Raw genomic sequence first — 25,422 nt, forward strand, 5'->3', positions numbered from 1 at the left:
GATGTAATATCTGAATTTTCACCAAATTTATTATCAATTTATTAACAATCATCCACTCTTTACATTTCAAGAAAATGGACCTGCGAGGAACTAGCAGTTCTCAGGCGTGTCTGTTCGATATCTAGTACTTTCATAAACTATTTCAACTATTTCTGTGTGCAAACAAAGCTATTAATGAAGTAGCTTTGGTTCATTTACAGTGGTGTTCTTGACTCCCAAACCTACTGACAGGTAATATGTACAACAGCACGAGAAATCACAACTTCTGCCTCTAATAAGGATGAAGCCTTGCAGGGACGGTGCCAACGAAAATGTTTCTCCAATGGCATGGATGGACTAGCACAGATCTCCTGCATAACACCATTTTAACACGTTTTCATGCACAAATGATTTTCTGTTCCTATCCCAAATCCTGCTGGAGAGGTTTTACTGCATTTGGATTTTTTTTTAATGTCTCTGCTCGTATTACACATTGGCATAGCTGGATTTGGGAGGTTGTGTATATTGCTCATTTGACATTATGGTGTGCCATTACATTAGCTTTTATATCAAATGCACCTTCCCTTTCATGTCAAGAACTATTTTAGTTCAATGAACTGCAGGAGTATAGTGGTTAGCATAATTGCAAACTCTACAAATCATTCATAAATCTAAGAATTTTAGCTACAAAGTTAGACTGGAGAAGCTAGGGTTATTCTCCATGGAGAAAAGAGGATATTTAATAGAGATGTATAAGATCTTGGTAGTTTTAGATAGGGTAAATAGAGAGAATCTGTAACTGTTTGCTCAGAGTGTAGTTATGAACTAGATTTCACAGCTTGTTAAGGTTGCAGAAGCAAATTCAGTGAGTGCCTTCTAAAAGGAATTGCTTATGCTCTGGAGAACATTTGTAAGGCTTTGAGGAAAGAGAAGGAATAATACTGTAAGAATTGTTCCATTGGGAGCTAGCATGGACTCAGTAGGCCATTATTTTGACCACTGGAGCTCTCATATCCATCATAATAATTGATTTTTATAATACATTTAATATAATTTTGTATTATTGAGTAATTTTACTCTAATGTTAACATTAGTATGAAAAGCATACCTGTGAAACAATATTACTCCTATTATGGCTTAGCACAGCAACTAGGAACTTTTTTTTTCCCCTCTGAGGAGTAGTTGAGTGCCATCATAGAATCACCTGAAAATTTAGGTAAAACAAATGAGTAGTATAAACTTGATTCACCCAAATTCACTCATGTGAGTTAGACACTGGAATGAATAAAATGTTTGGGTCTGTGGAGAATAATTAAGAGAAAGAGACTGACAGGATTGCTTTACCAGGAGCTGCCATTGACCTAATGAGCCCAGTGGCCTTATTCCATACCATAATAATTTCATTATGTATCTGGGCCAGTGAAAAATATTTTGGGACTTTCGGGTATAGTTTAAAACTTCAAAGCCAAATCTTCCTAATATTTGGTATTGGGTACCTGTAAGTAATACTGATAATAATTGGGTGGCATAACAGTTAGCTTTTCTTCCTTGCAGCTCCAGCGACCTGGGTTCAATCCTAAACTTGGGTGCTTCCTGTGTGAAATGTGCACATTCTCCCTGTGATCACATGGGTTTCCTCTGTGTGCTCAGACAATGCCCTGCAGACACTGCTTAACTTTTAAATTAACTCCTAACTACACTGCAGTGTAGAAGTAATCTAACGTGCATCTCATTTCTTTTCTTTAGGGTCTGAACGGAATGTCTGTGGATGAGAAGCCTGAATCACCCATGTATGTGTATGAGTCAACAGTGCATTGTACAAATATCCTCCTGTGCCTCAATGACCAGCGCAAGCAGGATATCCTCTGCGATGTGACCGTACTGGTGGAGAGGAAGGAATTCCGTGCTCACCGCGCTGTCCTAGCTGCGTGCAGCGAATATTTCTTACAGACTTTGATTGGGCAAACAGAACATGAACTGGTTATCACTCTGCCTGAGGAGGTACGATGGAGTAACTTGCTTTAAACACAGAGCATAGCTTAATCAGATCCTACTGCTGCAGGAAGCATGGCATGGGAACACTCCGTGCAGTGTTATGTTATTTCCTTGATGTCCAAAATAGCAATCAGTTTATGTTAACAAGTTATTACTCTCTATTCAAATCATCATTGCAAATTAAAGGTAAAAGCATTAAAGAGTATATGACATATAGTTGTGGAAATGCAAAGGTGCAATATTTTAGAGCATTGCTATTTGTTGCTATCATGGCAACCGTATATTCCATCAATTTACTAAGCCCCCAGAGCACTGTAGAACTCCAAGTCTCAGATAGAAAGCTGACCAGAAACTCCTACCTGATATCCCTTGAGCCCCCATTCTAATATTTGGTACATGGGATGAGAACTATTCCAGATCCCAATTCGTCAAACAGAAGGAAATTAGGGCACCCATACCTTCTGTAAAAAAAAATCATGTAGTTTACAGCACTGGAGGTCACTTAGCCCATAATATTTGTGTCATCTTTTTGCTGGGAAAGCCAATCACAGACAGATTTTGTTTTTAAAGGAGACCTGTAATGACTATTAATCTGTTAGGAAATTGTGTTATGGGTCAAATTTGGTTGAAGCTAGTAATTAGACATTTTAAAGATGCCGTTAAGCAAAAAATGTAAAACATAAGTTGTGGTTTGGCTTAAGTTGTAATTATAGGGGGCCAGTCATAAACTTTGGACAAAACCTAATCTTAATCATAATGTCACTCTTTTATGCCTGAAGTAAACAGAATACATAAATTTACTGAATAACCCAGACTATCAAAGTCCTCTAGCAACTCAATATTAAGAATTTGTCAAGTCTAATGTGACTCTTGAATGGACTCTGACAAAAGAGAATACCGGTCGAAACTTTGACTTTAAGGCTTCACTACAAACCATGGAAGAGAATATTATATGTGCAGCACAACTTTTGGGGCCCTATTTCTTAGACATCTAATCTATCATCCTTACTGCCATCACTGTCCAAAATGGTTGTGTCTAACCATTATTGCACTTTATGTATTAAAGTGAGGGAAAAACTAGACTGAAGCACAAACCAAAAAGGCTAGAACTATGCAGTATATCAGTAAATGAAGAATGGTTTGGCATTTCAGGCAGAGATCTTTGTCAGGCTAACAACATCCCCTATTTCCAGTATTTTCTATATTTAAATGTCTCGCATTTGCATTTTTTCATTTCATTTTCAGAACTGGATTGAATTGGAAGGTAAGTCAGTGAAGGAGAGTTGAGAATAGTAGGATCTGTGATTATAGGTAATTTAGTGGTTGGCTTTTCATGTAAAACATTTCAATTCAGAATAACACCTGATTTAGTGAATGGATAGTTCCTTTATAGCAGCATTATATCTAGTATTTTGTTGCTGAACTTGATGTTTAAGTCATAACCTAGTTTCACATATCATAAATAAGTTGCATTAATGTGTGACTTGAAAACATATGTTTTTGGATTCTGAGCTAAGAATTAAGTTATTTGCTTTTCAGTTTTTCAGCAGCTTTGGAGAAAATAATTTTCATGTCCATATTTTGTTGTGAGATACTACATGATGAGGTGTTTTGTGCTTTTAGTTTAATTAACCAGCTGAAATTAACTCTGAAAAAAATAGTCTTTCACAGTCCACTAGTCCAGCATAATAGAGCTGATGGGTCACAGAAACCCCTGAAAATGCTTGGTACCATCCATATGCTTCCCTGATCATTACCATCCCAGCTCATAATGTACAATGACAACATGCTTTACCATCATTCTAGCACCTTTCTTGACCCTTCTGCTGCCTCTATATTGAAAAGCCTGTTTCTCTGACATCCAAACCAGGATGAACAGAAAGTTCCTGGCAATTAAAGTCCTCTAATTCCATTCCTCTGCTGAACACTATTTGAGGCTAAAGAGGACTATCCATAAACTTTCCACACTATTTGGGCCTGAGCTGAGCTTTGATCACTTTCATTTTGTGCCTGTCAAAACCCTGTTTTTGCCACCTTTGTGAATTCTGCAGGTGCAGACATGTTCAATGCAGCTAAACTGGGCCAGCAGCCAAGTTATCAGCAATGTTTCATTTCAGTAACACTGGAATAAATGTGGACTGTATCTTATAAACATGTGTGTGCACAAATAGAAACAAAGAGTGAAGGGTGGTTACAGGGAAAGGAAGAAGAAAAAGTACAGTGATTCAATTACTTAAAAAATGAGGCAAGTATGTGAAACCCATGTGAAAAAAAAAGTGCAAGGTAACCATGAATAGTTGGGGCAGATGCCTGTATCCCAGGGAAACTGGAACAGAAAATGCCAACTATTTTGTTAGGAGTGAGAGCAGGAAGTGCCAGAAACACTCAGCAGGTCAGGCAACATCTGAGGAAAGAGAAACCATTAACATTTTGGATTGGAGCCCCTTGATCAGAACTGGAAGAGAGAGAAAGCAAGTTAAGTTTCAAATTGCAGAGAGGGTGGGGAAGGTGTGGATAGGACAAAGGGAATATTTCTGGTATCACAAGACCAGGATTGCCTTGGTGATGTGTTGTTCACAAAACCATCTAACTGACATATTAATGAGGACTGTTAGAGAGAGAGAGAATAAAGGGTTCATGTAAAAGCTGTGAAAGGCAGCATAGAGCTGTTACAAGGTTAATTTTTATGGCATTGGACAGGAACTTTGCAAAGTTTGATTGGGAGAGGGAATTAACAGGCAAGAGGACGTCTGGCAAGTGGTAAGCTTTTAAAAGTGAGATAGGGAGGGTTCAGGGCCAAAATGTTCCTGTTAGAGGCAAGGCTGGCAGGATTAGGGAACTCTGGCTGACAAAAGATATTAACACTCTGGTCAGGAAAAAGGAGTCATAGGTCAAGTGCAGGCAGCCGTGATCAAGGAGTATATGAATGAAGGAGTATACTTAAGAAGGAAGTGAGGAGGGCACAAAGGGGACATGAGATATCCCTGGCAGATATGGTAAAGTAGATTCCTAAGAGATTCTATATTAAGAACAAAATGGTAACAAGGGAGAGAATAGTTCCCCTTAAGGATCAGTGTGGTCATCTATCTGTGGAGACACAGGAGATGGGTGAGATCTTAAAGGATTACTTCTCAACTGTATTTACTGTGGAGGAGGACATGGAAGCTGGGGAATTCAGGGAAGAGAACAGTGATGTCCCCTACAGAAGAGGAGGTGTTGGTGACACTAAGGTGTATAAAGGTGCACAAGTCCCTGAGGCCTGACCAAGTGTATCCTAGGATGTTGTGGTAAGCAAGGGAAGAAATTTCTGGGGCTCTGGCAGAAGTTTTTGTACCTTCCTTAGCCACATGTGAGATACCGAAGACTTAGGGATGGCTAATGTTCTTAATTTAAGAAGGGCCTATACAGAGAGCGGTTGATTTCTGCCAGAGGAGGTGGTGGAATCAGATACAGTTACTATATTTGAGAGGCACTTAGACAGACATTTAAATCAGTAAGGCAGAGAGGGATATGGTCCTAATGCAGTCAAAAGGGATTAGTGCAGAAGAGCAGAAGCATGGACTTGGTGGTCCAAAGGGCCCTCTTCTGTGCTGAATGATTCTATGACTCTATGATCTGCTTAATCGTTCCGGAACTGACTGCTGGGAAGTGAGTCAGTTCCTAAAAGTACAGACATCATGGCTGCCAATGTTTCCCTCCACCCAACCCCTCGTGATCAGTGGCACCAAATGAGCCTCATGCCAGTGCAAAGCACAAGCTCCTGAACCTGCAGAGATCTCAGTATTTATGTGCAATGTGATTATATTCTTTTAGCACTCAGAGAACCAGCAATGCCGATTACAGTAGACAGAGCAGTAAAAGCACTGCAGAGAGCAACCTGGGATGCATTCCTTTGTGCATGTTGATGACATCATCATTTGCATGAAGGAAGCCTAAAAACTGACAGCTGTGATAGGATGAATCATGTCCCGAAGTGCCTGGTACTGTTTCCAAACAGGTGTATTTCAAGTAGCAATGGGTGCACACCCATTAAAGCATGCACAAAAATGATTTTGTCTGGTTTGCGCACAAAATAATCAAGTGTTAAATGCTCCGATTTCTAGATAAATGTGAACAGATCTGAGCTTGCATATCACCTTTTCTGGTGTGGAATACTTGTGATCTTTTTAAAGCTATCTTTTCAAACCTGCTCAGGGCACCAAGCTGTGATTTTGTAACTTATGGTTACATTTATCATTCCATGAGTAATAAATCAATATATACCTAAACTTACATAGAACAGATAGCAGCACTGAGTCACTTCTGATGATGTTAGCTCATTCACAGTTTCACAGTTTCAGATAACATCATCAATGCAAAGCAGTAGAGTGGAACATTTATAAAATGTTATTACTTTTATAAAATAACAAATCCAGTCTAGTTTATACTTAGCAGTTTCTCTAAGTATCCAGTGGAGGTTTACCAAGTAGAGACATCAACAAGGATCCAAAATATTCAAATCAGACAACTTTTGGACATTGTATTGTCAGCACCCATGTTTTCTATCATGGATTCTGCCTGTTAAAGATACCATGTTAAGGTCCCACTTCCACCAACCAGGCTATCATGGCAGCAAAAGGACAGGAGTGCTGGCTTGATAAAGCTTTGTCTGTCATTGTGTACGTGCAGCACATGCATGGACCTTGATACTTTGCATTGTTTTATCTCAAAAGAATCCAAGCTGCGTACTATATTGAATCAACGTCCGTTAGATATTTGGTAGGTACATGGGTCAGGGTGATTACAAAGAGTAGCAAAAGGCAGAATGGATTCTAGAATATTATAATGACTTCAGTTGTGTAGAACTGACAAAGCTTTACTGACTCTTCTGCATTATTTCTGCTACTCCATTTTGCTAGCCTGAGCACAGTTTAAGTGTGTGAGTAGTCCTCAGTGAAGTTTGGAACTGCCATGTTCCCATTGAGTCAAGTGGCCCTTATGCAGATTATATAAATGCAGAACACAATGGGATGAGCTGCTTGTTTTGTTTTAACTGCTGAGCATGGCCTTTGTCTGGAATTGGCAGCTCCAGTTTGTTAGGGAGACCTCAAACACGTGGCATGGTGATTGGCTTTATTAGATGTGTGTCTGATACTGGGAAAGCATTGGATCTTGACTGGAAGTGCCTGGCCTAATTTCACACTAAGTACAATTTCACCTGAAAATGGTTAGTAACACGATTTAATCCAAGATTACAATGATTTTGGATAGAATAGTACCAGAAAAAAAGACCACATTGCAATAAAATTTCTTTGGGTAAATTTTTAAGTGTGGGTTAAAACAGAAAGAATATTGTGAATACTTTGGAATTCTAAGAGTGCAATAAGGATAAATTAAATTTTATTTAAAATATTACGCTTATTCATTCAGCAAGCAGATTTGAATGAAAACTATCTTTCATAACCTCCTTTGAAATAAAAACTGTTGGGGCTTCAAATGAAAACTTGCTTAAATTAAATATTTATTTAATTAAATTAAATTAAAAGAAATGCATTAATCTCAAATATGATTTCAAATTAAGGCAATTTTTCATTTCTAGCTTTTTTATTGCAAAAACAACTAGCATATTTTGCCATGATTTTGGTTGTGACAAAGGGTCTTCAAACTGAAACATTAATTCTGTTTCTCCTCCTATAAATGCTACACCTCATGCTGAGCATTTCTAGAATTTTTTTTATATATTTCCACACCTGCAGATTTTTGATTTTCATTTTCAGTGCTTTAACATAGGTTTGAAAAGACTATTGATGTATGGGAGTGATTAGGAGAGGTGAAAGGGAGATTACAAAGATGGATTTTAAAACATTTTCAAGAAGAACACCAGAGTGGGCAAGGGAAGTGGCTTTTCCTGCCATCAGTGGTCATCATATCATAGAAAATTAACAACAAAGGAGGCCATTCAATCCATTGTGTGTGTTCTGGTCAAAAAATGTTCTTCAGCTTCATCATACCTTTCAGCATTTGGCCCATAGCCCTGCAAGTGTCAGCAGAAAACTGCTGGAAATGTGAAATAAAAAAAATGCTGGAAATACTCAGCAGAGCAGGCAGCATCTGCAGAGAGAGAAACAGGTTACTGTTTCAGGTCAGTGATCCTTCATCATAACCTTATTGTGACATCCAACAGGGTTCCCAAACAGTGTGAAAGAGATGACAGAAGTATGGTTCAATTGGTTGATCTACATGGTGTGTTAAGAGTTCTTTGTGCATTCTAACATGCGGCAACTTAGCAGTGGCAATACTATGGTGCCTCTGCATCTGACACTTCATGAAGTTTCGTTTACAATAATTTACCAGAATGTAACTAACTTGAAGGTAAATTTAGATACTTAAAGATGACCCAAAAGTAATAATAAAGCAGTGAAATTAAAAAAAACAATTCAAATATGCCTCAAATTGTTTGAGGCTAGGAGTGGGTGCCGCGGGCAGGTGATAGAGAAGGGATGTGTTCAGACAGGCTTGAGATGTGTCTATTTTAACGCAAGGAGTGTTGTGAACAAGGCGGATGAGCTTAGACCTTGGATCGATACTTGGAGCTATGATGCGGTGGCCATTACGGAGACTTGGATGGCTCCAGGGCTGGAATGGTTGATTCAAGTGCCGGGTTTTAGATGTTTCAGGAAGGACAGGGAGGGAGGCAAGAGAGGTGGGGGAGTGGCACTGTTGATCAGAGATAGTGTCACGACTGCGGAAAAGGTGGCCATTGTGGAGGGATTGTCTACGGAGTCTCTGTGAGTGGAGGTTAGGAACAGGAAGAGGTCGATAACGGTGCTGGGTGTTTTTTATAGGCCGCCCAATAGTGACAGGGTTATTGAGGAGCAGATAGGGAAGCAGATCCTGGAAAGGTGTGAGAATAACAGAGTTGTGGTGATGGGGGATTTTAATTTCCCAAACATCGATTGGCATCTGCAGACAGTGAGGGGTTTAGATGGGGTGGAGTTTGTTAGGTGTGTTCAGGAAGGGTTCTTGACACAGTATGTAGATAGACCTACAAGAGGAGAGGCTGTCTTGATTTGATATTGGGAAATGAACCTGGTCAGGTGTCAGATCTCTCAGTGGGTGAATATTTTGGTGATAATGATCATAATTCTATCTCCTTTACGTTAGCACTGGAGAGGGATAGGAACAGACAGGCTAGAAAGGTGTTCACTTGAAGTAAAGGGAATTATGAGGCTCTCAGGCAGGAAATTGGAAGATTAAATCGGGAACAGTTGTTCTCTGGGAAAAGTACGGAAGATATGTGGCAAATATTCAGGGGATATTGGTGTGGAGCTCTGAACAGACATGTTCCGATGAGACAGGGGAATCATGATAGGATACAGGAACCATGGTGCACGAAGGCTATAATAAATCTAGTCAAAAGGAAAAGAAAAGCATACAAAAGGTACAGAGAGCTAGGTAATGTTAGAGATCTAGAGGAGTACAAGGCTAAAAGGAAGGAACTTAAGAAAGAGATTAGGAGAGCCAAAAGGGGACATGAGAAGGCCTTGGTGGGCAGGATCAAGGAAAACCCCAAGGCATTCTACAAGTATGTGAAGAGTAAGAGGATGAGATGCGAAAGGATAGGGCCTATCAAGTGCAGCAGTGGGAAAGTGTGTATGGATCCAGAAGAAATAGCGGAGGTACTTAATCAATACTTAACGTCAGCATTCACCACGGAAAAAGATCTGGGGAATTGTAGTGGGGACTTGCAGCGGCCTGAAAAGCTTGAGCATGTAGATATTAGAAAAGAGGTGGTGCTGAAACTTTCGGAAAGCATCAAGTTAGATAAGTCGCTGGGACCAGATGAGATGTACCCCAGGTTGCTGTGGGAGGTGAGGGAGGAGATTGCGGAACCTCTGACGATGATCTTTGTGTCGTCCATGGAGACGGGAGTGATTCCGGAAGATTGGAGGGTTGCGGATGTTGTTCCCTTATTCAAGAAGGGGAGTAGGGTTAGCCCAGGAAATTATAGACCAGTGAGTCTTACCTCAGTGGTTGGTAAGCTGATGAAGAAGATCCTGAGAGGCAGGATTTATGAACATTTGGAGAGGTATAATATGATTAGGAATAGTCAGCATGGCTTTGTTAAGGGCAGGTCCTGCCTTACGAGCCTGATTGAATTTTTTGAGGATGTGACTAAGCACATCGATGAAGGGAGAGCAGTAGATGTAGTGTATATGGATTTCAGCAAGGCGTTTGATAAGGTACCCCATGCGAGGCTTATGGAGAAGGTGAGGAGACATGGGATCCAAGGGGACATTGCAGTGTGGATCCAGAACTGGCTGGCTCACAGAAGGCAAAGAGTGGTTGTTGAGGGGTCGTATTCTGAGTGGAGGTCGGTGACCAGTGGTGTACCTCTGGGATCTGTACTGGGACCCTTACCATTTGTGATTTTTATAAACAACCTGGATGAGGAAGTGGAGGGGTGGGTTAGTAGGTTTGCGGATGACACGAAGGTTGGGGGTGTTGTGGATAGTTTGGAGGGCTGTCAGAGGTTACAGAGGGACATAGATAGGTTGGGCTGAGAAGTGGCAGATGCAGTTCAACCCAGTTAAGTGTGAAGTGGTTCACTTTGGTAGGTCAAATATGTTGGTGGGATATAGTCTTAATGGTAGGACTCTTGGCAGTGTGGAGGATCAGAGGGATCTTGGGGTCCGAGTCAATAGGACGCTCAAAGCGGCTGCACAGGTTGACTCTGTGGTTAAGAAGGCATATGGTGTATTGTCCTACATCAATCAGGGAATTGAATTTAGGAGCCGTGAGGTATTGTTGCAGTTGTATAGGTCCCTGGTCAGACCCCACTTGGAGTACTGTGCTCAGTTCTGGTCGCCTCACCACAGGAAAGATATGGAAGCCATAGAGAGGGTGCAGAGATTTACAAGGATGCTGCCTGGGATGCGGAGCATGCCTTCTGAAAGCAGGTTGAGGGAACTCAACCTTTTCTCCTTGGAGAGACGGAGGATGAGGGGGGACCTGATAGAGGTGTGTAAGATGATGAGAGGTATTGATAGGGTAGATAATCAGAGGCTTTTCCCCAGGGCTGAATTGGTTGCCACAAGAGGACATAGGTTTAAGGTGCTGGGGAGTAGATATAGAGGAGATTTCAGGGGTAAGTTTTTTACTCAGAGAGTGGTGAGTGCTTGGAATGGGCTGCCAGAAATGGTGGTGGAGGCTGATACGATAGGGTCTTTCAAGAGACTGTTAGATCGGTATATGGAGCTGAGTAAAATAGAGGGCTATGGGTAAGCCTAGTAATTTCTAGGGTAGGGACATGTTCGGCACAGCTTTGTGGGCCGAAGGGCCTGAATTGTGCTGTAATTTTTCTATGTTCTAAATCTGAAAAAAATATATTTTTGGACCAAAGGGGAATTGAGGGTGTTTATGAAGATAGGAAAGTGGCTAGTTATTAAATCAGCCATGACCTTATTGAATAATAGAACAGGGCTGATGAACCATATGAACAACTCTTGCTTCTGCTTCTGATACTATTATGTTCCTATGTAGTTGCAATAATTTAGGGGAATACAGAGTGAGTCTAAGAAAGGCAAATATCATCAACTTTTGTTGACTTACCATTCAGTTTATTATTTGCAAATTTTAATGTGTAAAAGTATATTGATCAATATTTTTTTAAGTTCCTATAAATGAAAGCTTGCACAAACCGATAAGAATGTTAACAGAAAGAAGGTGCAGAGAGACTTATATTTGCAGAAAGAAAAAGCAATAAAAAAAGCAAATAGAATTTTGATGCATTTAACGTTAAATTAAAAATTGGAAACTTGGTGTATTATTGTCACATGTACCGAGGTACTGTGAAAAGCTTTGTTTTGCATGCCGTCCATACAGATCATTTCATCACATCAGTATATTGAGGTAGTACAAGGGAAAGCAATAACAGAATGCAGAATAAAGTGTTACAGTTACAGAGAAGGTGCAGTGCAGACAGATAATAAGGTGCAAGGCCATGACAAGGTAGATTGTGAGGTCAAGAGTCCATCTTATCGTACAAGGGGACCGTTCAATAGTCTTATAACTACGGGCTACAAACAGTCCTTGAGCCTAGTAGTATGTGCTTTCAGGCTTTGGTATCTTCTGCCCAAAGAGAGGAGGGAGAAGAGAAAATGACCGGGGTAGGTGGGGCCTTTGATTATGTTGGCTGCATTACCAAGGCAGCAAGAAGTGTAGACAAGAGTCTATGGAGGGGAGGCTGGTTTCCGTGATGTGCTGAGCTCTGTCCACAACTCTCTGCAGTTTCTTGCGGTCATGGGTAGAACAGTTACCGTACCAAGCCGTGATGTATCCGGATAGGATGCTTTCAATGGTGCATCTATAAAAATTGGTGAGGGTCATTGGGGACATGCCAACTTTCTTTAGCCTCCTGAGGAAGTGGACATAATCCTGAATTTGTTTAAATACTGGCAAGCTTACAATGGGGAAATTGCATGTAATTCATTATATGACATTGGCCCTTTGGACAGTATACATTGAATATTCACAGAAGTTATATTAGAAATTGTAGTTATTTTAGTAATTGAGGTTCTGACAGTTCCTCAGTGGCTTCTAGAACTGGATGCTGGGGGAATAGCTTTATCACTTGTAACTTTGAAAGTACTTTAAGCAAGCAATAGATAGCAGAGCTGATTTCAAACAGAATATACTAACCAAGAAAACCTGGTGTTAAAAACAATTAATATGAATCACTGAGCTTTTAATTGATCAGGATTGCCCTTACAAACTAGCTTTGCCTGAGGCATGTTACAATGAATGGAAGTTAAAATATGTAGCAATCATTTGCTGGTTGGCTAATCACAGTTGAGATTGTATGGCAAAACAAATATAGTAATAAGTATTGAAGACTTGTACCAATTTGTCATGAATTTGGCTTAGTCGCGTAGGCTTGGAGACAAGGTGGAGTTTACATGTAGAAACATACACAATTCCAAGAAAGGTTGTCTCAGGTGTGTTCAAGCTGATACTTGCCTTCTAAGAAATTTTTGTCACCAAGTTCTTTCAAGAAAGTCTCTCAAGAGAACTTGGGTGATCTTTAACCCTTTTTTTTTAAAAAATGGTGTGTATCTTAATTGACTTCAGCAATTGCTCTGAATTTCCACCATTTGCTTGTCTTCATATCGCCATCTTTTCACTTCTCTTTTTGATTTTTCTTTCTCCATTTCTAAGGTAAGGCTGTCAATCATAGAACATGGAACAATATGGCACAGGAACAGGCCCTTCGGCCCATGATGTCTGCACCAAACATGATGCCAAATCTCTTCTGCCTGCCCTGGTTTAACTTCCCAAAATGCATCACTTTGCACTTGTCTGAGTTAAATTCCATCTGCCATTCCTTTGCCCGCTTTCTCTGTTGATCAATGTCTTGGTGTAACCTTAGAAAACCTTCTTCACCAGCCACTATGACACCAATTTTGGTGTCATCTGCAAACTCACTAACCATGTCATTTACATTTTCTTCCAAATCTTTAATGTATGACAAATAACATGCCCAGCACTGATATGAATCTGAAAAACAGCCCTCCACCACCACCCTCTGCCTCCTTCCACCAAGCCAATTTTGTATCCAGTTGGCAAGCTCACCTTGGATCACATGTGTTCTAACTGTCTGAACCAGCCTACTATATGGGACCTTGTCAAAAGCATTGCTAGAGTCCGTGGAGACAATGTCTACTGCCCTGTCTTCGTCAATCCTCTTGGTCACCTCTTCAAAAAACTCAATCAAATTCATGAGACTTGATTTCCCACACACAAACCCATGCTGACTATCCCTATTCAATCCTTGCCTTTCCAAGTGTAAATAATGCTGTCTTTCAGAATCCCTTCCAATAACTTCCCCATCACTGATGTAAGGCTCACTGGCCTGTAGTTCCTTGGCTTATCCTCCAGTCTTTCAGTACCTCACCTATGGATAACAAAGTTACCAAAAACTGTGCCAGGGCCCCAGCAAACCCCTCCTTTGCTTCCCATGACATCCTAGGATACACCTGGTCAGCCCCCAGGGATTTATCCATCTTTATGCATTTCAGGACCTCCAACACTTCATCCTTCATAACGTTGATATGCTCCATAATATCACTGTTTCTTTCCCTGAACTCACTAACATCCATGTCTTTCTCCATAGTAAAAACAGATGAGAAATATCCATTTAAGACTCCGCTGATTTCCTGTGGCTCCACACATAGTTTATCATGTTGATCCTGAAGAGGATCTACTCTCTCCCTAGTTACCCATTCACCAATGTTCAATGCTGGGCCAAACAACCTTTCCTCATTTTCTTGGTGCTCCTAGACCTCATCTGTGCGTAAATTCCCAATCCCCTTCTCAGTGCTTTTGAAACACATTTCTTCCCTGGTCTGAGACTCTTGGCAAGTATTCTCTGACTTCTCTCTGGGGATTAATCCCTTTTACCCTTGCTCACAACTTCACATTTAATTTGCAATTGTTTTCTTCAGTGACTGAAAATCCAAAAAACTGCAGATGCTGGAAATCAGATCTAAGAACAGAAAATGCTGGAAACATTCAGCAGTCAGGCAGTATTTATTGAAGGAGAAAAAGAGGTAAAGTTTCAAATTGAAGACCCTTCATCAGAACTTCAGTGCCTTCATTCTTATGAGATGTGAAAAGATTTACTTATGTGCCCACCTGCAGAGAGTAAATAAAACAAGAATTATAAATCACTTAAAGAATCAATAAAATAAACACTACCTTTTCTGCCTCATCGAGGATATTTCACTTACTTGTTTCCAGACTCTTTCCATGGTATAGTCTAGAACTTTGGGAAGATTTTGATTAGATGGTGGGCATTGAATGCTTCAAATCTGTGCCAACTCTTTAAGAAACTTGTAATGCTCCCCAATTCTTCCTCCGCTACATTGATGACTATGTTGGAGCTGCTTCTTGCACCCATGCTGAGCTCATCAATTTCATCAACTTTGCCTCTAACTTCCACCCTGCCCTCAGATTTACATGGTCCATCTCCGACTCCTCTCTCCCCTTTCTGGATCTCTCAGTCTCCATCTCCGGAGACAGATTAACCACCGACATCTTTTACAAACCCACTGACTCCCATAGTTACCTTGACTATACCTCTTCCCACCCAGTCACTTACAAGGACGCCATCCCCTTCTCCCAGTTCCTACACCTCTGCCGTATCTGTTCCCATGATGAGGCTTTCCATTCCAGGACATTAGAGATGTCCTCCTTCTTCAGTAAACGGGGTTTCCCTTCCATCACCATCAATGCTGCCCTCACCCACATCTCTTCCATTTCCCTACATCTGCCCTCACTCCAACCCCCCCCCCCCCCCCCGACATGACAGGGACAGGGTTCCCCTTGTCTTCACCTACCACCCTCCACATCCAACAAACCATTCACCGCAACTTCCGTCACCTCCAACGGGATCCCACCACTAGGCATATCTTCCCCTTCCCTCCCCCCTTCTCTCCACTTTCCATAAGGATCACTCTTTCTGCAACTCCCTTGTCCACTCATCCTTTCCCGCAGATGACCCTCCTGGCATTTATTCTAACAACCACACTAAGTGCTACACCTGCCCCTACACCTCCTCCCTCACCACCATTCAGGGCCCTAGACAGCCCTTCCAGGTGAGGCAGTGCTTCGCCTGTGAATCCGAGGGTGTCATTTATTGCATCCTGTGCTCCCGGTGCGGCCTCCTCTACATCAGTGAGACTGGGTGACTGTTTTGTTGAGCATCATTGTTCCATTTGTCACAAAAGCAAGGATCTCCTGGTGAACAGCCACTGCAATTCCACATCCCACTCCCATACCAACATGTCTATCCATGGTCTCCTCTACTGCTACGTTGAGGCCAGACGTAGGTTCACCTTATATTTCGCCTTGGTAGTCTCCAACCTGATGGCCTCAACATCGATTTGTCTAACTTCCGGTAACCCCTCCCCTCTCCACCCCCACCCCGTTCTCTTTTTTTCTTCTTTTCTCCTTTGTCTTCCCTTATTCCTGAGGCCCCCTTCTCTTTCCCCTCCCCCCGCCCTCATGACCTGTCCATCCCTCCTCCTTCAGCCCTTTGCCTCTTCTACCTATCACCTCTCAGCTTCTTACTTTACCCCCACCCTCCTACCTTCCCCCTCTCACCTGGACTCGCCTATCACCTGAACTCACATATCACCTGAACTCACCTCTCAGCTGCCTGCAAGTACTCCTCCCCCAACCTTCTTATTCCGGCTACTGCCCTCTTCCTTTCCAGTCCTGATGAAAAGTCTCGACCCAAAACGTCAACTCTTTATTTCTCTCCATTGATGCTACCTGCCCTGCTGAGTTCCTGCAGCATTTTGTGTGTGTTGCTCCAATTAGTACCATCCATCTTTTCATAACCTGGCATATGTTTTTTATTCATTTTGTGCATCTGAGAACTCTGCCCCAGTTGCACGGACACTCGCCTCAGTATAATCGCCACTTTTGTACCACTGGAGATCTGTTAATTGTTATCTTAGCCTAAGTGGAGAAATCCAACTCTTTGATATAGGAGGACAGAGAGCAAGCACAAATTCTTCTCCTAGACACTCAGTCAAAGTTCAATTGATGATTTTATTGGAGCATTGTAACTATTTTTATTTTAGTTAGTTGACCTACAAACTTCTATTTTTATTTCTGAGATATTTAGATATTTTTGCTTAATTTGTGTGAATGAAACCCTAGTACATTTTGATTCAGTAATCAGGTCACTGGCTCCAGTATAAATTCTGTTTTATGTCTAAGTTATTTAAAAATGCAGACCCGTTTATGTTTCCTGTTGCAATAGATTCTGACATTGTGCCATTTTATCTGAACATCCTCATACAATATTAAAGGCTGCTTTCCTACTTCGTCAGTTTTAAGTCAATCACTCGTGTATGATCAAACCAAGAGCAATTCAGTCTGAAGTTGAATGTCTTTGCCTGTGCTCTGCAGAATTTGTCTTTGTTCGACATGAGAAATACTTGCCTCCCTTGGTCTGTGCTGTTATTTGTAATAAGGAAACAAAGGCCAAACTGTGCACAAAGCAGGTCTGTGTGGCTATGTGTTGGATTTTGGCAGTGTTCCTGGAACTGCTGTTGATTTTATGTTCTTTATTATGTTATACATACAAAGTACTGACCTGCAATAGTTTCTGTTCATCATGTGCAAAGTAATATAAGCCTAAACCCAAGGAACTGGTATTAGCATAAGTGTCCTAGTTCTGTCATTTTGATTAATTTGTCTCTTTGTCTGTACCCTATACCATGAGCTTTCACTACTGCAAAGCCTCATGTGTCAATGTCTTCAAATTGTACTTTATTTCACCTTTTTTGTTTTTCTTTTCCTTGCTATTATTTTTCTTATTCAGCACTTTTCAGAGATTTTTTTTCTACACACTTCCATTAATAGCTTGCTGTAATGCTACAGTAATCACATACGGTGCTGGATATTCATGAAGTTGTGATCTCAGGGGCAGCAGCTGCTGATGCAAGCTGAAAATAGATCCAACATACCTTGTGTAGCTCTCCCAGAGGTCCTCTGTTTGCTGGTAACCGTCTCTGCCTGAGAAAGCTCAGTTCAATAAAACAAAAGGAAAAAACTGAAGGGGCAATTTAATTTAGCCTTCCAGGACAATGGGGAGTGAGCCTGTAATTGCTGAACAGCTTAACTTTATATCTACACATTTCCATTGATATACAAAATGTAGGTTAGGGTCAAAACCTTCAATCATTAATTAAACTTGTAAATTTTGTAGTGTTTTATAGAATGCCAGGAAATTCATTTCACCATCTGTATGACTAGAAATGACTCACTCTGTACTATTTTTATGCATCAGATTGAAGTAAAATTGTGGGAAGTATTATTACTTATGAAGCTAAAAATCCACGAGAGCTGCCAATTTGGCATTAGTAGCTTATTTTGAATGCCACAGTGGAAATAAAAGAATTTATGTCTCTACTGTATCAGTATGACTAGTGACAGAAGCAGCAGTAAAAACAGCCATTGGAACTTCATTGCCAAGAAATATTGACTCTCCATGACACTGATGGACTACTGCAGACCTCGCAAGAGCATAGTTGGATTTAATTACAACCAGGAGGGTACTGTAACTCATTTAAGGTGAACATTTAAGGTAATTGTTTTCTGATATCCTTAATTCAGAGTTATTTGTGTCAGGATAGAAGTGACAATTATCTGCATATTGTATGGCAACAGAACCATGCCAAATTTCACAATGAGAATTTCTCTACCCTAATCGGAGCAAGTTACATGAACTCTTAAAGCTTGGCCAGAAAGGTTTCTCTGTGCTACATGTGCCTAAAAATTGGAAAATCAGGGAAGACAGTGGATGTAAATTATGCCATAAAGAGGAGTATTGTGATGGCAGAAAATTCCTATTTGTTACACCAAAAGAATCTGGAGGTTCTACTGCAGAGTGATGCAAAAGAGGGTAGCCCTTATGCTGTTGAAGACCATTCTATTGTGAAGGTATAGTTGCCAGCTGAATAGAGGTTATGTCAGTACAGTCGTACCATCCTCAGTATCGGACTGAGAAAGCGTAAGATAAGTGCACTTAATTGTACACCAGTTTCTTCAGGCTGTATTAAACACAAGACATACCTTGTTTGAAAATAGTTGCACCCTTGAGGAGGTCTGATCGCCATTGAGATCCATGCACTAGTGTGTTTTTTTTGGCATTACAGCAGTTGAGTAAAACTCCAATAATCCATTTTCCTGTTTATCGCACACCCTGATAGTTCAGCAAGTAATGTTTCCTACATTTCCTTTCAACTCACTGGAGCAGGGATTCCATGGTCCTTTTAAATTCACGAGGGTTAAGGTTCCTGCACCCATTTTAAACTTATTGGGGCCCTGGTTCTGAAGCTCCCTTTAATTTCACTGAGGCCATGGTTTCTGAGCTCTTTTTAAATACACTGCAACCCTGGTTTCCACACTCCCTGTAAACTCATCTTGGCTCTGGTTCATGTGCTCCCTCTGAACTCTCTATTTCTGCAGTTCCAACATTCCCTTGAAACTCGCCGGCGCCCCATTTCCCATGCTGCCTTGAAACTCACTGCGACCCCATTCTCATACTCCTTCTAAACTCACCAGGGCCCCATTCCCATTCATCCTTAGCTGTACCCCATTTACCACACCCCCTTTAAACTTACTGGGTTCACTGGAAAATTTATTATCCTACTGTATAATTAATAAAAAGTAAATTAAAAGTGTGTTGGGGATGGCTGCAATAACTTCCATTAATTTGTATGACCTGCCAGTCCAGCACTGCCAAATTCCTGAGTGCGCCAGTTTAATAAAGCTTTTACTGAATTAGAATTTAATTCTGTGCTTAAGAGTTAATGTCGGTGAGATAATCGAAGTCAATTTAATTTGGGAAAACTTGAGTTTTAACTATCTGATGCAAAATTCAATGTGCAAAGCAGGTAACATAACGGCATATTCATAGCCAGTTACTTGGTCAAAGTATAACAATTCCTTTCAATTGCCTTTAGTGTGATTATTACCTTGAACCTAAATGCACAAGTTACATTACCTCTTAATGATGAATGTCACACATAAGGGAGCACTTTGAGTTGGGTGATGAGAGAACAGTTATTTTTCCAGACATATTAACCATGTCTAATGTTACAATCCAAATTATTAGTAAACTGAATTATCAAATAGAGTTTAATTTTGAACTGAAGTTATAAAGTGGAAATCTTTGTGCAGCAAAATCTTTTCTTTTTAATCTTGGACTACAATATTTCTATTTGTAACTTAAAGCTTACTTGACTGCAGAATTCATAGTATCAAACTCAATCTTTCAATTCCTGGTAATTGCAAAGATTTGAAAGACTGGAGAATTTAAGTAGTGTTCCACATTTCCCACAGCAAGAGATTGAAACAATATCCCAAGTCTGCAAGAAGATTCAGGGGATTGCACCATGGTTGATTTGTGGCTTGATACAAAAAGGATATTTTGCACAAATCATCAGCCTCCTTTCCCTAATAATCAGATGTGAAGGAGAGGCATGGAGGATGGAGATACAGGGTTTTCCTGGTCAAGATATGAGCAGTACACCTTGTGTAACATTGATTGCATCGCTTTTCCACAACTCCCACATCTCTGCCCCTAAAGTTGCAGTGGATGATTTAGAAGTTCCACATAAATTCACACAAATTGTAATATTCTATGTCTGTGATTGGTCCATCCAGCCTACCAATCTAACAGCACTCCTGAAATGAAAATCAGCCAAGAATAGTGCCATTGTTGCACCCGCTCTTCACGCATTTTACATTGCATAATTCTCTTGACTTCTTTTGGAAGAGTTGAGATGGACACTCATCTGGAGCAAGCCCAGACACATTACAGCAATGTAATTTAGTTGGGGTGTGAGGTGGAGTATAATAATTCCTAGTTTTCCATATCACTTTATTGGAGGAATATCTACTTTGCATCCCAATATGAGGATGAGTGATGAAATATCGCATATGCTCTATTCCTGCACCACAGCAGGACTGCATAGGCTCCAGGAACACAGAGCCTACATGGGCAAGTTGCATTTGCAGTTTTAATTATCTCTGCCTCTGCATTTTCATTGATGATAAGCAATCTGTGCCATCCAGTTAATTTCAGTGACAAAACACGCAATGGTGGGACAGAAAATGCTTCATGCTTCCAAACATGCATGTGTTCTTATGTACACAGTGTGCATTCATGTTTTCCTTCACTTCTCCACTGACAAGCAGGATATTGGACACTTGTAACTCTCCCTCCCAAATGGAAGTATCATGGATCAGTATTTTTGTGTCAAAGGAACCTTTACAGATTACGATTATTATGGTTATATTAGCTAAATTTATTAAGGACACAGGATAAACTTGGGTAAATGGCTATAGCACATATCATCTAAGTCATAGAGCAGAAGAAGACTTGAGAGGTCGAATGGTCAATGCTGAATTGAAGTTCCTATAACCTCAATTCCCATTTTTAATCGGACTTTTTTAATATTGAGAGAAGACATTAAAGAATCAGGCCATAAGTTCAGGGCAATACCAATGAAATGAGATGCACCTGGTTTCATTGGAAAGGAAAATCCACCAAGACTTGCAATGCATTAGACAACTATCTAGTTTTCTTTAAGTATATAACTCAATGTCAATCGTTTTTCACAACTCAGAAGTCTATTTATTTGATAATGTAATCCATCAATCATGCTAATTTGAAATACAAAACTCCGAATGCAGGAATGAAGGATTTCTAACTTGATCTAATGAAATAAATGTGGACCAGAATTTCCTCAGAACATCTCTAGCTCAGAGTTTTCATCACATTTGGATGAAGTTCCAGCAGGGAATCATCTCCAAGGGAATTCCAGTCCCCACTGAATGTGATGATACTTTTGCAGGAAGCTAGGAGTTTGTGAGAACCTTACAGTTAGAAGTGCACTCAATTAATTTTATAATGCAAAAGCTTCTAATGTTTTGTTTCCCTATATTCTTGGTCTATAACTGCTATCTAAATAAAAAGATGTTAATTTTCTATATTGAACATCGCTTTTTACTTTTTTGCACAATTTTTGAAAGGAATTTGTACAATTCTGTATGTGCCTATTGAGTAAAATATTTAATCTGTTTTCAGAACATATTATCCAAAAATGTAACATCAAAGCTATTCGTATAGTGCCATTAGAAATGTTTCATACATGAGGAGAAATATTTGCAAAATGTTATCCAATCTTGTGTAACCAAGATTCAGTTCCAGAGAAAAGTCTGTTTTAGAATTAAGTATATCTATTTATTGGACGTAACTGGCATTCTTTCAGGAAGCTCTTGCCTCTTGTTTCATCTGTTCACTGTGGTAGACATAAAAAGATTCTGTGATGTTATTTAAAAGAGAAATGATGGACAAAATTTATTTGTCACTTGCAAAGTCTGGCTCTGTGGCACCTGTTGTTTGTTCTCTGTGGGGAGTGAATCAATTTCAATTCTGCAACCAGTTCATGAACAGACTTGTGGTCCAAATTGTTGAGGTCACCATATTGGTAGGGATACTAGTGCATAAGTGTCTGGTAACCTATGGAAGAATACAGAAAAACCAGGTCATCACTTTGTACCATCATCTCTGTCCAGAAGCACCATCATTAGATAGACTACTGTGGCTCACCACTGCCTTCTCAATGGCAATAGGGGTGAGCAATAAATGCTGACCTTGCCAGTGATGCCTCTGGATGACCGACCTGTGGCCAGAACTGGTGGTAAAAGCCAGTCCAGGTACCTGGAGAGATCATAGACTAGTTCTGCAGAGATGAGGACTTTGACAGGACTTGACAGGTCAGTTTACAGAAGGAAGCTTATGGGTGTGTAGAATGAAAGCCTTGGTACTTCTGGAGAATTGCATGCAATGCCAAGGAGGGAAGAGTCCAGCACCAATCATACCTATTGTTTCCAGCAAAGATACAGTAGGTTACAACCTTAGCACGTTTGTAGACCAAGACTTTTCTTCTTTAAGCAGTTCCTTGGGGTAAGAATAACTTGCTTCTGCGTGCTCCCATAGAGACTCAAGGCTTTCAGTGCCATCCCAAATACACATTCTCTATTTTGATTGGTCATGGACCAGGGATTCTGACAAATCAGTGAAAGGGTTACAATTTTTCACGTTGGCTTTGAGGATCTCCTTGAAGCATTTCCTATGACCCCATGGTAACCTTTTGTAGTGAAGGAGCTTGGCATACAGTGACTCATTTCCGGACTCTGGTATTGTTCATGTGAACGACGTGGCTGCTCACCAGAGCTAGCTTAGTGTAAATAGAGCCTTGATGCTGGTGATGTTGGCCTGGGAGAAGACAACAACATTGGTTCACTTATCCTGCCAGTGAATTCAGAGGACTTTCTTGAGACAGCATTGATGGTACCTCTCCAGTGTTTCGATGACCTTGCTGGTAAATAGTCCACATCTCTGAACTATACAGGAGAGACCATCACTGCTGACCCACACACCATGAGCTTTACACTGGGTTTGAGGTCTTGACCTTAGAATGTGTTTTACCTAAGATGGCTAAAGTTGGGTCCTGGCTCACTGGAAGCAGCTGTGAATTTCATCAGTGGTGAGTGCCTTTGCTGAGAGCTGGCTCTTGAGATATGAAAAGTGGCCCATGAAGTTATAGGGTAATGTTGTGGGTCTTTATTATTGAAAGGAGTTACTGTGCAGTGGGACCAGGTTGGGAGAGGTCATTTATTTGCAGAGACCCTTTCTCATGTACTCTGCAGCAGATGAGTTGACCATGATTTGGTGCTTATCCTCCGAAAGTGTGCATATACATTTCCTCTATACTGTATTGCAGACTGAGATTGGCATGATCTTGGCCTAGATTGGAGATGAGAGACTGAACAGTTTCCCATTCATCATGTACAGTATATGCAGCTGCAGCCCAGTGATAATCTTGTGGCACATGAAGTGCCAAATTGTGATGGGAAAATTTGAGAAGAGGGTTGAAGTGATGACTTAGTCTTGCTTGACCTCTGTTTGGACTAGGATTAGGTCTATAGTAGACCCATTGGATAGAATCATGGCTTGCATGACCCCGTGCTGCAGGCACAGAATGAAAATGAATTCTTCGGGTAATCAAATTTGACTAGGATTTCCACAGTCTCTCCTGGTTGACAGTTAATGACTTTGGTGAGATCAACAAAGGTCACGTACTGTGCTTGATTCTGCTCCCTGTGTTTTTCCTGGAGTCATTGCACAGTGGCAATCGTGTCCAGTGTGCCTGTTAATCAACAGAACACCACAATGCAACTCGCGGAGCAGCTCCTTGGCTACAAAGAGGAGACAGTTGAGATGACTTTCCCCGTGGCAGGCAGCAGACAGACTTCTCCATAGTCACTGCACTCAGATTTGTCTCCAGTCTTGAAGTCTGATGTCAGTCATGGTCATGATGCCAGGGGACCCCGCTTCCCTCACCTCCCCACAAGCATCGTCTATGGTTTCAAACCTGCCACTGCCCGTTGATCCAGCTATAAAACCCTAATGAAGTTAAAAACCATCTCCTCACATGAGGATAAGATATTACAGCTGGACATGCCCTCTGCTGGTTAGCTGCTGTTGCCTCCACCAAATACACCCAAGCTGGTAGTGCAGGAGAAAGTGAAGTGTGTCAACATGTGTCTAGCCAGTTTTTGGGTTTTGTGTCTGTCATTATTGATTGACACTGAGTAAAAGCTGTAAAATTGACTGCAAGGATTGCAGCAGTTCTAAGTGAGTGTTGTAGCTTATAGATGTTGGGTCCTGATTGCTCAGAGTTATTGGAAGTTGGATGATTAAGGTTATGATGCATTGAGCTGTGAACTGAGTTATAATGCTGTTGGTGGAAGAAGGCATTTGAAGCCGATTTATTGGTCTTGACCCCTGAATTTAAGGCATTGTATCCAAGTCCTAGGATCCTGACTCCTCCTCTATCTTCTACCACTGACGCATGCATTTCTGGAGTTCCGCATGATTCCCTGAAGAAACAGGACCTCTTTTGCATAAGAAGTCAGTGAGCAGTAGGAGATAGAAAACTGTAGAACCTACCTTCTCCTACATTATGCTTCTCTTAAATGTCTTGTAGATAAGAGTGTCTTTCAGACTGGCAGTCTATCCTTCTGCATCTGTAGTGCACATTCCTTTTTTGGAGTTGTGGGCTGGTTGAAGCGATTAAACCAATGAACAACAAGGTTGCAGCTGGCTTCTGTATTTAGTCAGCTAAGACCATTGGCTATTCCATTCTTTCCCCACCATGTAATACAATGCATTACACTGGATCTACTAGATTTAATGCTTCCCCTGAGTATATCTTGAGACTAACTGAACTTCCTGTAACAGATAGATGACTGAATTTCCTACTCGTGGACAACTCCCTGCTTTTTGACATTCATTTCTAGAGCAAGATCGTTTATTTGCTCTTTTTTTATCTTGAAGTATTGTTGCTTCCCAACATCTGCACCCATGGTTCTGCTCTGAGTCAGCCTTGTTGTGTAGATTCCATCTCTGGAGTTTTCTGTTGACCAATTTTCCCCACTGTGCATGGATCGCATTGGGAGCACACTCTAATTAGAGGTTCTAGAGTTAGATTTACTTGATATTGCAGTATGCTCTTCTTCTGACTTATATAACACTTTGCCTCCTCAAAGGAACAGGCCTGCTGCGAATGACTGCACGTTGCACATAAGCCAGGGCAGAGAGGGTGTTGCAAGGGTGGTCTTATGTTCAATAGCTCACGTTCGCTTGGTGCTTGAACAAGAAATCATGCCACTTGCACTCACATGGTACTGACTTTCTTTCCCTCATTGAGCTTTCGCTGCTGACTTCTGAACATAGGCTTTTATTTTCATTGCCATTTCTATCAAGATTAAGATCTTTATTAGTCACATGTACATCGAAACACACAGTGAAATACATTT

General features: G+C 40.8%; 1 protein-coding gene across 2 annotated transcripts in view; it reads left to right on the forward strand.

The window, feature by feature from the left end:
• The window catches only part of bach2b (BTB and CNC homology 1, basic leucine zipper transcription factor 2b), a 230,259-nt gene that overhangs the window by 167,682 nt on the left and 37,155 nt on the right, over window positions 1–25,422 (forward strand). For both annotated transcript variants that reach the window (XM_052025348.1, XM_052025347.1), the window contains one exon: window positions 1,726–1,980. In XM_052025348.1, coding sequence (XP_051881308.1) covers window positions 1,738–1,980 — 243 coding nt within the window. In that variant the 5' untranslated portion in view covers window positions 1,726–1,737. The remainder of the gene's footprint in view (window positions 1–1,725; window positions 1,981–25,422) is intronic.

This window comes from Pristis pectinata, chromosome 10 (assembly GCF_009764475.1).
Source record: "Pristis pectinata isolate sPriPec2 chromosome 10, sPriPec2.1.pri, whole genome shotgun sequence".
NCBI lineage: Eukaryota > Metazoa > Chordata > Chondrichthyes > Rhinopristiformes > Pristidae > Pristis > Pristis pectinata.